The sequence below is a fragment of the Molothrus ater genome, chromosome 19 (assembly GCF_012460135.2).
Source record: "Molothrus ater isolate BHLD 08-10-18 breed brown headed cowbird chromosome 19, BPBGC_Mater_1.1, whole genome shotgun sequence".
Classification (NCBI taxonomy): domain Eukaryota; kingdom Metazoa; phylum Chordata; class Aves; order Passeriformes; family Icteridae; genus Molothrus; species Molothrus ater.
The window spans coordinates 4,014,867-4,029,426 of record NC_050496.2 but is presented as its reverse complement, the minus strand read 5'-3'; the positions used below and the strand labels follow the sequence as shown (position 1 = coordinate 4,029,426).

Here is a 14,560-nt window from a genome sequence, read left to right as displayed (position 1 = left end):
GCAGGGGAAATCGTTTCTTCTAAGCTCCATGAATTGAGTTTACACATTAAATTGAGTTGAATTGTGCAAGGGGAAAGGGGCAATTACTTGTCTTTGAAACAGATAAATAACTACTAACAACTAAATGGAAAACTGCATCTGTCTTGACAAAAGAGATGACACATGCTGTGTTATGGTTCACAGAAAATTAATCCATATATTCTTGTCAAAAGGCTGCCATAGAATACACCCAGCAAGATAAGCCAAAGCTTATGCTGAGAATCCCAACAAAACTTTAGGAACATAACAATCCTAGTAAGATAAACTCCCCTCATTAAACAGACACAATGAATAAAAAGTACAAGCACATTTTTCAAACAAGCTTATAAAAATATCAAACATTTCACAGAAAATAAACATGAATTTACCTTTGGTTTTTTGTTCAGCAGCCTGAAAGAAGAGAAGAACAAAACAAATCAACTACTTGTCAATACTGCAAATGATACCTAATAATTATAGGGCTGCAGGCCTAACTTTTTGCAGAAACTGCTTACATAAATCAGGTATTTGATTCATTTAAGGACTAGAGAATTTTAGTTTAACTCCATGTGATAGAAATGTCTGCCTGAAGCCAGAAGGAGATGCCAAAGAGGAAGGGTAAAGAATGACTGGAGAGGGCAGCAGCCCCATCCACCACCCAGCCTTCCCTCTCCTGGGGGGCAGAGGCTCCCTGGACCCTTGAGCACCCAGCAGAATTCACTTCTGTGACTTGCTCCAGCATCCCTTTGCATCCACCCACACTACCACCTTTCACAGAAGACCTGTTTATTTTAGAATCTGTCTGGAATTTTTTATGATGCCTGATTTTTATACTAGAAAATACAGCCACATCAATTCTTATTTCAAATTAAAACTCCCACAAGTGAAGCTCAGCATCAGTAGCCACAGTCACATTTAAAAGTGAAGGGATCAGTTCCAACAGGAACATGAACAAACCTTTTTCTGAGCACCTTCCTTCTTTTTCTTTTCTTCCTGCTTTTTCTTTTTCTTTTCTTCCATCAAATGTTCCTCTTCTTGTGTTTCTTGTTCTTTCTCCCTGATAAAAACAAAGGTTAGGAAGAGCTTTTCAGTAAGATGAAGTTTCTCTAGGAAGGTGAATAATCCATATTTGCATTGCTAACTTTCTACATCTTATGTCTAAAAAAGGCTGCTTCTAATGCTGCAATAAAAGCTCAAAAAAGAGCTGTTCCAAAATTGAAACTCACAACAAATAAAATAGCAGGCAGTGAGAATTCAGAAAGGACAGATTTTATTTGGAACCTCTTTCCACAATCACTCATAAGCACTGTTTAATATTAGCATATTCTAGGGAAAGAAAGTTTGAAACTGGAAAAAAAAAGGAACAAACCCAAGTAATTAATGCAAGTTCTGCTGGCTTTCAGCAGCTGTGATTCACAATATACCTTGAAGATCATGAGCAAGTACATTACTTTGCAACTATTTTTCTCTTTTGGATCAAACACATGCTGCATTAATTTTCCCTACACATCAATTTTGTTCTCAAGAGTTGTAAACTAAGGCCCAGATGAATTCCAATAATCATATTTTGTGCTTATCCTATAAATTCTAGCTGAAAAATTTGCATTAATTCAAAATAAGACTGTTCTAGTATCATCTTGATTAAAAATTAACCTGAATCCTTCCAAAACAAGAAGAAAACCTATCTGAAACCTTCTTCTCTCTGCTTCCTATGTCCATCACTGAAATAAATGGTTATAGCAATGACCCTCCCAACATCCTTTCCAATAAATACCAATGCAAATAATTCATTTACTTCTCTATAACTGCTTTATCTTCCTTGACAGCTCTTCAGGTCCTGATCATTCATCAGCCTTACAGATCTTCTGAGAAGGCTGTTTCTGATGGGCTGAAGCCATTACCATCACTATTATTAGATTCAAAGCCTTCCAATTACTCCTTCAAGACCACTTTTAGCCTAATTTACTATTGCTTTACATTTTACTTGTCAAAGCCTGCAGCCCCCCTCCCTTTTCTTTGTTTGGATCTTTGTTGTTGTTTAAAAATGCTTTTTAGTTACAAAACTCTTTATTTTTGGTCACTATCTGTCAGTCTGCTCTTTACCTAAAGGAGAAAACAACCACAATTTTGCACATTGTGTCTTCAGACATTCCCCCATGAAACATTTTGCCTCTTAACAAGTTTGCATTTTCCTACATAGTTTCCCTTTGTTATAAAAAAGGGAACATTGTAACTTTTAATATTTTGGTGCTGAAGAGCATTCTGGGATTTGGCTTTTCCACTTGCCTGAAAATACTGATCCTGGCCATGCAGATGTTTTAATGCTTACACAGATCCTGTATGGAGCTCCAGACTAAATGAGAAGCAGATTCCCTTTCCTTGTGTCACCCCAAACTATAAACACTACAGAAAGCAATTCACAGCTCTAAACTTAGGTGTTAGTGCCTTTTTAAGGCACTTTACAGCACTCAGACTATTTACAGAAGTGAGAGATACCAGGCAAGAGCAAGACCCAGGGTCTGGAGCAGCAGCCAGAGGTTGGGCACATCTGGGAGCTCTTGGTGCAACCCTGGAGGTCCAGACAGCTGAAATGGCATTAATTACCTGGTTTTTAACCACTGATTCACCTTCTGTCATGGCCAAAAATTCACCACCTGCTCAGCTTCTGCCAGTTCCAAGGGGCCACCTTTTAAACCCTGTACTGTAAACTGAGGTTTGGGAAACATCTGCCCTTAGGAACTGCAGGTGGGGATTTGCATTACACTAAAAAAATGTTAAATCACACTTAAGACAAAGGTGCATGAAACTGTACTTTTAAATGCCTTCTTCCAGGACTTTGCAAAAAGTGATGACTTTGGTTGCCAAAAGAAACTGAGCTGAAACTGCAATAGCTTTGCCTTTATCCCTGTTAGCTCAGTGGAGAACAGAAGTCCCCAGGACCTCAGGAACTACAAAGAAACAACATCCAGTCCTTCATTTGCAGTGCTCCCTACCCAAGTCACAGCAGACTCTACAAAGGCCCTGTTCCAGTGAACTCCCCCAAGCTCTCACACTATTGCCAGAGGAAGTTCAGCTTTTTCTGGTTTTTGAAAGCAGGTGAATGAAACAAATCCATGTAAAATGAGAAACTTTTTGGTTTCCTCTTGTGGTACTTAAGAAACCCCATGCCATTACTGCAATTCCAGAACACCACAGTTACATTTAAATCCCCTTCAATACTCAGGGCAGTATTTAAAAACAAAAACAAAAAACCACACACAAAAACAAACCACCACCACCACCCTGCCTAACATGCAGAGTTTTCTTTAAGCTATAAGAGTACATATTACCCAACTTCCTTGTTAGGCCTCTTTTTTAATATCAAGTTCTTTTCCTATAATACCAGGTTGAAAGGGATCTTAAGGATTATCTGGTCCAACCTTTCTTGGTCCAGCCAAGCCTTTAAAGGGTTGGACACTTTCACCACTGCCAAAATCGTTCCTTACACTGGACTCCACTATCAATTTTTGTTTCCAGGCAATGCAGTGGAATTTCCAAATATTCCAAATTTCAGGCCAGTGGATTTTCCAAATCCAAGAAGAGCAAATATTTTGCTCCACTAAGAATACAATGTATTTTATTACCATATTAACACAGCAATTACAACACCAGAGGTAGAAGTGCTACTCCTCACAGAAACCTGACGGTTTGGTTGTGGGGTTATTTTTTCATTTCTGAGATTAAAATAGCCTCGGATTAGCTCAGAAAATGATACTGCAATTTTTAATGGAGCTCAATTTTCAAAACTGATTTACATAATGACACTTCTGAATACATGTGCTTTAAATATGCTTAAAATAGAAATAAAGCTTTAAGCGGCCTCTCAGATGGCAACTCTTGCTGTCACTTTTAGGCAGAAATTAGTCATCTAAGAGCAAAACAAAAGGAAAACAATAAAAACATGGCTATATAAAGTTTGATTACGTTGTCAAAGGCACATGTTGTGGCTTTACTTCCTGAGCGACAATTTAATCTTTATTGCAGGAAACAGGCTAAAACATTTATGAATACAAAGCTCATGTTCTAAAGCAGGAGTGTCTCAGAATATCCCTGTAGGAGTTTGCCTTGTTCTTACATATGGATCTGAATGGGGAGGGATTTTTATGAGCAAGGAGTTTTACTACAGAATGAAGTGGTGTTTTCACAGGTTGCAAATTGCTTATGAAATCCAAGCCTAAGCCAAGGTTATCTTTAAAGTGCATGTGCTTGAGAGCTCTCTGAGAACAGGAAAGCAAGAGGAGCTGCAGGCCATGGTCACAACAACTCCAGCACTGTGGCTCTGGCCTGTCACTGCCTGCTGCTGAAAGGTTTATTAATCCCTTTAAAAAATTAACAAATCTAGGCTGATTTATTTTTTAAGCTATGTAAGAACTTGAGTGTTCCTGCTTCCACAGCTTAAGGCACAGCTGGTATTGTGGATCAGCACTGAGGGGACATTCTGGAAGCATTTTGCAATATTCCTTTTGGGAACAGTGCTCTTCAACAACCTTCAGGTAGAGTCTATTTGTATTATTGCCCACACAGTGTTTTAGAGTTCAGCAGTTCCTGCAGTAATTGAGGGCTAAACACAGACCTGTCTCTCTTGTCATTCCATGTCACACTGCTCCTAACCTCAACAACCTCATTCATTTTGTTGTATAAGCAAGATGCTGAAGGTTTATTTAATAACACAGGAAAACTGCCTTTTCAGCACAGCATTCCTAATCCCTGCCTACAGATGCCTTTGTCTGGTTTAGCCACCATACTTTAATTGCAAGATACCTCTTGCACCTTAAATCCTACTTTATGCTGGAATAAACTCCTCTGACAGTTGTGGAAGTCACTCTTACTGACAGAAATCCTACACCTTGCACACAGCTGCTCAAGCACTGCTCTGGTTTTGACTTTCCTCACCATACAAGAGGCCATTGTTCGTTCCTGCACAGGCATTTTTCCTAACAGTGATGATGGGAGGGAAAATACTGGAAAAAAAGAAAATCTTATAACTAGAATTGTAAGGAACTGGCAAATAATCATCCAAATGCAGGCTGAGGAGGTTTTATGGAAGGAATTAATAGATCCATGCATTGTTACAGGTGATAACAGATAACAGGGTTTGGACAGCACAGACATGAGCTCTCAAAGACAAGTTCTCCAAATCTGTATCATACAGTTTCAAACAAAGAGGAAGAAAATGACTACTTAGGAGATTCTTCAAGATCTCATTGTAAGAAAGAAATGGCTGAAATTTTGAGGGTGGAAAAGAGCTTGAAGAGTGGTGATGAAATGGGATTAAAAATTAACATCAAAATAAGAGCATCAAACTCTGGAAAGGCAGGCTTTGATTCACTCAGGACACCTGAAATACTGTCCCATATGAAGAGGCAGGTGCTGTTTCTTGGAAGTCACCAGGAATTTAAACAACAATGCAGATACCCACACGTACAGCAGCAATCCTACACAAAGCAAGAGGTCACCAGAGCATCTGCAATCCTTGTTTTCACAAGTGCTGGAACAGATAAACTCAAATTCTGGATTTGCCTATTGCTAATTTTGTTTCCTGTTTCATCTTTGCACGGTCCAGCTCTGTGACCTTTGCAGAGTAAATATGGGTGAAGGGAAGGAGCTGGTGTGACTGGTAAAGTGCCAGCTTTGTTCCCTTGATATCCAGGCTCAGTCATTAATCAAAAAGAGTCAAGCTGGTCCCTAATTACAAGCTCTCCACTCAACTCAAAAAAAGAAAGCAGCATGCAAAACTAGGTCAAATAAATAAGAAGGAAATATGGAAAAAAAAAAACAACCAGTGCAAACACACAGGGACAAACTGAGAAAAGCCAGAAAAATATGAGCAAAAAGCAACAACAAACCAACCTTTAAGTGCTTCATCAACATGCAAGGGGAAATATTAGTTTTGATTCTTGCTGGGGAAGGGGGAGCAGTGCCAGATGACCCTGTGGGGGCTGAAGTGACAGTACTTTTCTTTCTGTTCAGCCCTCCCTAAAGAGGTCAGCAGGGAACAGATGGCCAACAACGGCCGCGCTGCTGCGGAGCACAGTGACGACACCGATTCTCCCAGGGATTTCTCCCAGGGATTTCTCCCAGGGATTTCTCCCAGGGATTTCTCCCAGGGATTTCTCCCAGGGATTTCTCCCAGGGATTTCATGGGCTCTGGCCAAGCTGGTGCAAAGCACCCACAGCCAGGCTGCTCCTGCTCACTGTCAGGATCTTTACAGCTGCTCAGAGTGACCCCGAGATGTGTTTGAAAGTCTCTGTTCCCAGCCTGGTGCTTGAAGAAGCAGTCAGGGCTCTTCATTTCTCGGTCTCAAGGTTGTTTATTGTATCTTATCTATAAAATATTTTCTCCTGCCCTGCTGAGGTCCATCCAGCAGGACAGTTCCAGGCACTCTGCCTGTCCCCAGGGTGGTGTTATGTCTTTATACTAAAAACTAAGTGTGCAATGTTTACAATTACTTTCCAATACCCATCACCTATGTTAGACAGGGAGCTTCTACTCTAAACCAATCCAAAAGTGCCAACATCACAGCAGGAGATGGAGGCCAAGAAGAAGAAGAAGGAGAAAGGCTGGACATGCCCAGATCCCTCCATCTTGCCCCCCTGAACCCCCATTCTAAAAACCCCAAAATCTACTTTTTCACCTTGTGATAAATTCACTATCATTCTACTTGTCATGCCTTGCAGATCTCCATCTAAGGTTGGTAATTTGCTCCATGGGTCACAATCAAACCCACAGGCATCCTGGGCTCTGTGCCAGGGTCTCTGAGCCCCCTAGCAGGGGTCTTTATTGTCCTGGACAGGCAGAGGATGTCCTGGGTTCCCACACTCCACCTCCATCCCTGCAATGGTCCCTTCTGGCTTATTTCCCAAAGCTCTGATGAATAGCTCCAGCATGTGAAAACTTAGGGTACAGGGAATATTTTGAAGTACTGGTTTTGATTTTTGCTTATAGAGAGGGCTACTAAGTCTTTGAGATAGACTAGAGTTTACTAGAGTGTAAAACAGATAATAGAGAATAGTGTAGTTTGTTATTAGGTGAGTGTAGCCATGATATTTTCTGAAAAATCCTTTCCTTAGGATTTTTTTCTCCTGAGAAGCTGAGAGGCCTCAGGAACAAAATGTAACCAATGGTTATCTGCTGCTGTGGAATGCAACAGGTGCATCTGGGATTGGTCTCATGTGGTTGTTTCTAATTAATGGCCAATCACAGCCCAGCTGGCTCAGACTCTCTGTCCGAGCCACAAGCCTTTGTTATCATTCCTTCCTATTCTATTCTTAGCCAGCCTGCTGATGAAATCCTTTCTTCTATTCTTTTAGTATAGTTTTAATATAATGTATATCATAAAATAATAAATCAGCCTTCTGAAACATGGAGTCAGATCCTCGTCTCTTCCCTCATCCTAAGACCCCTGTGAACACAGTCACAGGTGAGAAATTTAAGTTTTAGGATTTTTAGTAGACATAAATAGGAAGTAAGATGGAAGCTTTTAAGTGTTGTCTTTGTCTTCTTCTTACAGTGCTTTTCCAGTGCACTAAATCTAGTACAGACAATGTACCAAAACTTTTCAGAAGATAACAATAAACAACAAATTGAACTTTTCATAAGATAACAATAAACAACAAGCCGAAGACCAAAAAAGTCCCACACATCTCCTTCCTAACACAAAACTGTTACAAAAAAGTTTCCCCCATCAAGAGAAGCCCCTGTGGGGCCCAACAAGAGGAGCAAACAGCCATAGAGGCAAAACACTCAAGATGTGTTTAAAAACCCCTTTTCCCAAAATCTGAGGTGATTTGGCTTCTCAGAAAAACTCACATGAAATGGCAGGGAAGAAAATGAGATAGAGCTGAACATTTCGCTCCCACTCCAAAGAGGAAATCAGGCCAGCAAAGCAAGAACAGCTTAAAAATTCCTGAGAGAAATGGGATGTTCCCCCCTGGCTGGGCCTGCTGTCATTTTACCACATCTAAGTCACTGCAGGTTACCTTAAAGCACGAGCAGGTGGATGGATGGCACTCTGGAAAAGCAGCAGATGGCAAAGACTGTGCACACAACTTACAAGGAAAGAGAGAAAAACATCAGCAAGAGCTAACAAGGATTTGTGAAGAGAAAAAAAAAGCCTGATTTTTTTTCCTACGGCATAGTCCCAGGTATTTTTGGAAAAGATGAAAGAGAAGCAACTAAACTACATAACTGACTTTTCAATCCACATGGAGATTTTTGTTAGTAAGAATATGATTGCTTTATTATTTAATAGTTTCAAGAACTGTTATGTAGTAATTTTAAGGTACATAACAAAATTACAATAAAAACCCACAAAACCCCTCCCCCAAGGCAGGGACCTGATGAATTTCTGTTGCAGTGTGCCACGTGTCCAGCAGTAAAATTTTAATTAACCACTTTACTGCTGGAAAAATGTGTCTCCACTTACTTAGTTTCCAGAATATATCAAGTCATGGGGCTGGAAAATAATTAAGGAGGGACAACATTCAGAACACCCTGATGAACTCAAAATGCAGAAAAAAGGCAGAAAATCAGTGAGAAAAAGCAGAGGGTACCATGTTTGGCAGGAAAAATCCTATATAAATACAGCAGAGGGAACAAATGGCAGAACACCAGTTTTGGGGAGACAAACAAGCAGGGGCTACAGTGGATTTCACTCCAAAGGCAAAGCAACCACATCACAGATGGTCAGAAATTCCTTAGCTGATGTGCTGTGTCCAGTTTGGGACTTCTACAGCAAGAGAGACACAGGTCAGCTGGAGAGAGCCCAGAAAACAGCACCAAGGACATCAAAAAAGCACAGGCCCTTGGAAAAAACTTCACTTCATCTAAAGAAATGGCAACCCTGTTATTCAAAAAAGTGTTCAAGACAGAGGTGGAGAAGCAAGGAGTAAAATCTTTCTCCTTTAGCTGTGGTAAGTAGCACTGAATTTATATTGCAACAAAGATTTGGATTAGGTAAAGAAAAATCCTCCACACTGAAGCATTTTAAAAACTCCCAACATTAAAATGTATATCAAGTCTTTATAAATATACATTTGGAGAAGAGGAAAAGCATAAAAAGGAGAGATGAATAATTTTTTTATGAAGCAAAATTGATATAAGGCCACACCAGTCCTAAACACACAAGCAACTAGACAGAGAACTGGAGGCCCCCACCCATTTCCAAAGTGAAATTCTACAATCTCCTTTCCAAGGAATTGGTGGGGGAAAAGCCCCCAGTCACACCCTGTGCACAAGATAAGTCCATGGAGGAATTACATGTACAGTTGTGAGCACACAGCTTGAAACTACACCCTGTAATTTGAAAGTCTAGGTGCAAAATTTGTTCCTCTGGGGAGTCATAAATGAAGTTCAATGATACTTTCTGTTTGACCACAATTTATGATGTCTTGATCCCATGTTTTGGGGTTTCTCACTGTCCAATTATGTCCCTGTCCTGCAATTAACCCTCATTAATAGATTATTTGCCTTGACAGGAGATTCCTTCCTCTGAAACATCAAGATATCATCCATTCTAACAGATGTGGGCTGGGACTTTGATACCTCCAGTTCTTGGTGAACTTATCTTGAAATGTGTAACAGAAAACTGATCTGAACAGGGGCAGCAGCCAGATTTCTGCAGCCACTCAGAAACTCCACCAAATCTGGAGTCTCTGCAGGAGCAGAATGTAATGGAATGTAGCTGCCATTCCAAACCAACCAGCATTAGCTGAGAACATGGTGTGAAAAGTAACAAATTCAATTGAAACTGCTGAAACTAGAGGCAGATTTTAGGTTGTCCAAGAGATCAAATTAATAATCCTGCTCCTCCAAAGTGTAAAATAGAAATTCTAGGACCAGAAAGAGTTTCTGTGTTCCATGCTCTGTCTCAAGGCTGCATTTCCAGCAGTAGCACACAGGATTTCTAAGATGTCACTTTGGAATATTGGTAGAAGAGCAATAAAATCCTGGCAGGACCCCAAGAAGAGAAAAAGAGAATTGCAGCTGGTGTGTGCTGCAGGAGCTGGGCTCCCCCACGGGAAGTTTCCAGCTCACCCAGTGTTAACTTACTGTGACCCTCCTTTGTGTACACATAAGGTAAATAACCACTCAGGCAGATTAGATTAGAACAAAAATAAAGCAGAACAGGTAGTTACTATCATTCAATTCAAGATATTTTTCAAAAGCACACCAACCTGGCCCTGTTTTTGCTTCTACTGGTTATTACCAATGACTGGAAGAGGGGGGAAATTCCAGAGAAGAAAAAGTTTTATAAACTAAAGATGCAGATGAACTATGACAGGTAAACCAGTCATAGTTTGAAGAGCCCATATTTGAGCACTGCCAAGTCCCAGGAAATGTTTGCAGGGCTTGGAGTTGTGTTTTTTTTTTTTTCATCTAGAGACTTCCTTTTGGTTTTGTTAAACACTCCAGTTTCTCCTGGTGTGTTAGCTGAGAGGGATGGGTGCTGAGGAGAGCACTGGAGTAAAACCAGGAATATTGCAGTGTGTGTTAACCCTTCATTACTGAGCAAAACTGTCACTGCAGAGGATTTCCTACCCACACCATCCCTGTTCCAGGTGGAGCCAGCTCCAGCCTGCTCCCATGCAGCAGGAGAGCATTAACTGCACCCTTGGAACTCATCATCCAGTGACATTTTATTTAAAAGGCATCTGATAACTGCACTCCAAGACACATGACACCAATCAAAGCACAGCAAGTGGGGACAACCACCTGATCAATCATGGAAGTTGCAATCCAAATGAAGAGAATCATGTAGATAATCCCACAGGGATGCACACACAGGTTCATCCCCTCTCCTGTGGAGGTGCTGCTCTCCACAGTGCAGGGATTTTAGTGTACATACAAGCTCCAATATGGGGCAGCTCACGGAGTTATAGGTAAATGTGGCCATGGGCTAGAACTGTACACCAAACCTCAGCCATTTCTGCATTTCAGGCATGAACCATACCAGAACTGGCTCCCTCAATCTGCTGACAACACCCCAGCCCATGGGCACCACTAAGGCTAAGCAAGGACCAAAAGTAAATAAGCCCCACACCCCAAAAAAAAAAAAAAAGCTTGCCTTAAATTCATCACTGAAAGCAAGCTACAAACAGCAAGAAACATGCTATGAAAAACAACTCTCCTCCCCCAACAAACACAAAGTGATGGAAAAATTAAGCCACACACTGTGAAGGGTGCAGATAACCAGATTTACACTCCCAGCACCCTCCCTCCCAGGCCTGATGAGTTACCAGCAGTTGATCTGGCATCTGCTCCACAGCTCGTCCCCAATCTTGCTGGGACATAATGCACAAAGGAAAACAGCTTTGGAATCCAGCAGCTCAGCAAGAGCACAGCGTGTTTGTCTCTCCAGATACTGCTGGCTATTTTGGTTTCTGGAAATACTTCAGAAGATGAGAGCCCTGTGCCAGTCCCCCTCAGTGACCAAGTGTCACCCTTTAGCTGACCCAGGAGCAGAAACAACTCACAGAGACAAGCTGCTGGCTGTATTTAGCTGAACTCCAAGAACACTTTAGAGGAGCACTGCTTCTTGGGGCAGCTGCACAGGGATCCTGCAACATAGGAGGCCAGGAAATTGGAACAGGAGCAGCAGCTCCACAGGATGCCACTCCCAAGGATGGAGGCTGGTGGAGCCAGTCAGGCACCTGTCATCCTGAAGGGACAACGGGGTCAGGAGGGACAGGCCACAGCTGGGAGCACTGTGCAGCAAACCCTCAGAGCCCTCCAGCCAGCAAAGCTAAGCCTTTCTGCTCTTCTGCTGAAAAAAAACTGAAAATCAAGTTTGTGTTACTACAATGGTGCACCATTTTGCCAGTAAGGATTTCCAACACACCTAATCCCCCTTTCCCCCTTCCATCACAGTTGGGTGCCAGTGCTCAATTATTTCTGAGCCCAATCTCTTTGCCAGCAGCAGGTGAAAGCACAGTGAACTTATTTATTGCCAGAGCTGAAGACCAGGTTGGTGCTCTCACACAGGTGGGGCTGGACAACACAAATGACAGCATTAAAAAAAGGAAGCAGAAATTTACCCTGAAGACAGGGTTTGTGGTGCTGCCCTTGTGCTTATTCTGGGAATAAGGTGGTGTTAATACCTTCAGCAAAAGACCCCCAGCTTACAGCAGCCACAGGTCCATTGGTGTCCACGTTCATGAGTGGTTCCAGTGTGATGACACAGGCCCAGGAAGGTGAGCAACACCTCCCCTGAGGCAGAGTGGAAAAATGCACACACACTGCCCTCATTCATTCCCAGCCACAGGCAGGGACACTGCACCAGGCATGGCCAAGAATAAACCAGCACAGCAGCAGGACAGTGACAGCAGCAGTGACCTGACACACTCGTGTCACCCGACCTGGACACTCATCTGCCCATCTGAGATGACCTGAGCTCCCCTCCAGCCTGGGCTGTCCTGTGACATTAAAATCATTTCCTAGATGTGTGGCAGAAGCTGTAGAAGCAAATCTCTAGGAAGAGAGTGAGTGAGCCTCTGTTAGCACAGCACTGAGGTGTCCAGGTGTCGCCTTGGGGACACAAGTGGTGAGATGCAGGACACTGCTGCAGCCCACAGAGAGACCTGGGTGGGGCAATCACAGGACAGCAGCCCCACAGGGAAGGGCTGTCCCCAAACCTACAATCAGGAAAAAAATGACACTGTTCCTCATGCTGTGGAGCCCAGGGTGGGAAGGATGGGGTCCTCTCTCTCCACACTGCCCTGGGAAGCTGAAGTCCCTCTGTCCCTCTGTGCTGTGGCACCTCATCATACCTGCTCCCACATGGACAGGTGAGCTGAATGCACAGCTGCTGACACAAAAAAAAGGAAAAGAGATGTCAAAAGAACTCCTTGTCTTAGAAACCAAATGGGAAATACACTTTAAACAAATATGATTATGGAGATCTAAGTTTTTGTAAGATGTTTATTCTTTTAGAAGATTTCAGAATACACATACCCATAATTTCCTTCTTCTGCATTTTTAAATTTGCTGAGTGAGCTCATTGTACATTCAAGCTGTTGTCTTCAAGTTTTCCAAATACCATTCTATTTAAAGGCACTGTGAATAGGGAATTCAATTTATCAAATGAATGAAAGAAGAATTCTTAGCAGGAACCCTGGTGAGCTAATCAAGAGTCACAATAAAATGTCAGGGGTCCTGGAATTCTCGGCAGGAGGTTAACACCAAATTTGATCCGAGTCAAGGAAGACAAAACACACTATAGACTAACAAACTGTACTAAAAGTTGTGCACTGCAAATTTCTGAAAGTTTAAACACAAGTGAAGAAAATCTACTTGGTTTGTGCACTTTATACACTCTAGTATTTCACTGCAAAAATCAAAACACGCTGTTCACCATAATTATGTCATTTAACTTAAAGAAAATACTTTCTGAAGCTTTTAAGTTTTTGTTCCACTGCATCTTCAGCTGCAAGACTGTTTTGAAAATTAAGATGGCAGCATAATTTGAGTAAGATAAGAAACAATTACTCTGTACCTATCTTTAGGCTGGGAACTGGATTCAGTTCAAGATTTATCCTATCATCCAAAATTAAGGAAACAGCATAATCCATCCACCTTTCCTTCCACAAACATACCAGAGTTTAAAAGATTAGCTCTGCAGTGCTGAAAGGGTAATCCTTAAAACTTGAGCTTAATGGAAATAAACTTCTCTGCTCCTCTCTTCACTTTCCATAGTAAAAGCATACATTAGAATATCAGACCCAGCATCAGAATGGGCCATCAGGCATTTTTCAACTTGGCAAATGAATAGCAGCTCCATGGGGGAGGAGAGACAGGGTGGGGGAGAGATGGGGAAAGGAAATGGCCATAAATGATCTTCCAGGACAGGAAAACTAGTTGCAGTAAATACCACTTTGGAAATCAATTTATGGTCAATTATGATCTTCGTAATAACTATTTTATGCCTTCATTTAGTGCATGAAATGCCCAGGGGAGCAAATATTCTCAGAAATATATCCAATATGTTTCCAAGTATGTTATCTGATCAGCAGATGCAGCCAGAATCCCAGAAAGGGAGCTCTTGCTTGTCTGGATGCTGACTGAGGGATTGGGGATGGGGCAGGAGGGAAGCACAATTTCAGTGCAGGTAAAAACGATTCTATCTATCAGTCTGGGTTGTTGGCTTCAAAAGCAATGAGTTTTGGCATCACTGCACTATTTCACCCAGAGATTTGTGAAGTACATTTCATTCTCACAAATGTAAGAAAAAAATTAAAGTTAAGGGTCTTTTTTTAGGCAAATCGTTATGTAAACATCCATCCACTATGCCAACCATTGTTTTATTCAATTATTACATGTAAATGTGGTAGCAGAGTATAAAGACTGACGTCTCTAATGCACTGTTGGTGTAATGTGACTTATTTGGACCATTCTTTTCTCAAGTGAAGGAGTTGAATTCTATGAGATTGATTAGAAGAACAGAAATAGTAAAAATTCACCACATTCACCAAGCTCCACTAAGTCCCAGATAATAAATCTTTCACC

The 14,560-nt window shown here is 41.6% G+C and overlaps 1 protein-coding gene across 11 annotated transcripts in view; it reads right to left on the bottom strand.

The window, feature by feature from the left end:
• The window catches only part of TNRC6C (trinucleotide repeat containing adaptor 6C), a 105,875-nt gene that overhangs the window by 84,031 nt on the left and 7,284 nt on the right, over positions 1-14,560 (bottom strand). For all 11 annotated transcript variants that reach the window (XM_054516838.1, XM_054516836.1, XM_054516840.1 and 8 more), the window contains exons 2-3: positions 976-1,075; positions 408-429 (exon numbers count right to left, since the gene is read on the bottom strand). In XM_054516838.1, coding sequence (XP_054372813.1) covers positions 408-429; positions 976-1,038 — 85 coding nt within the window. In that variant the 5' untranslated portion in view covers positions 1,039-1,075. The remainder of the gene's footprint in view (positions 1-407; positions 430-975; positions 1,076-14,560) is intronic.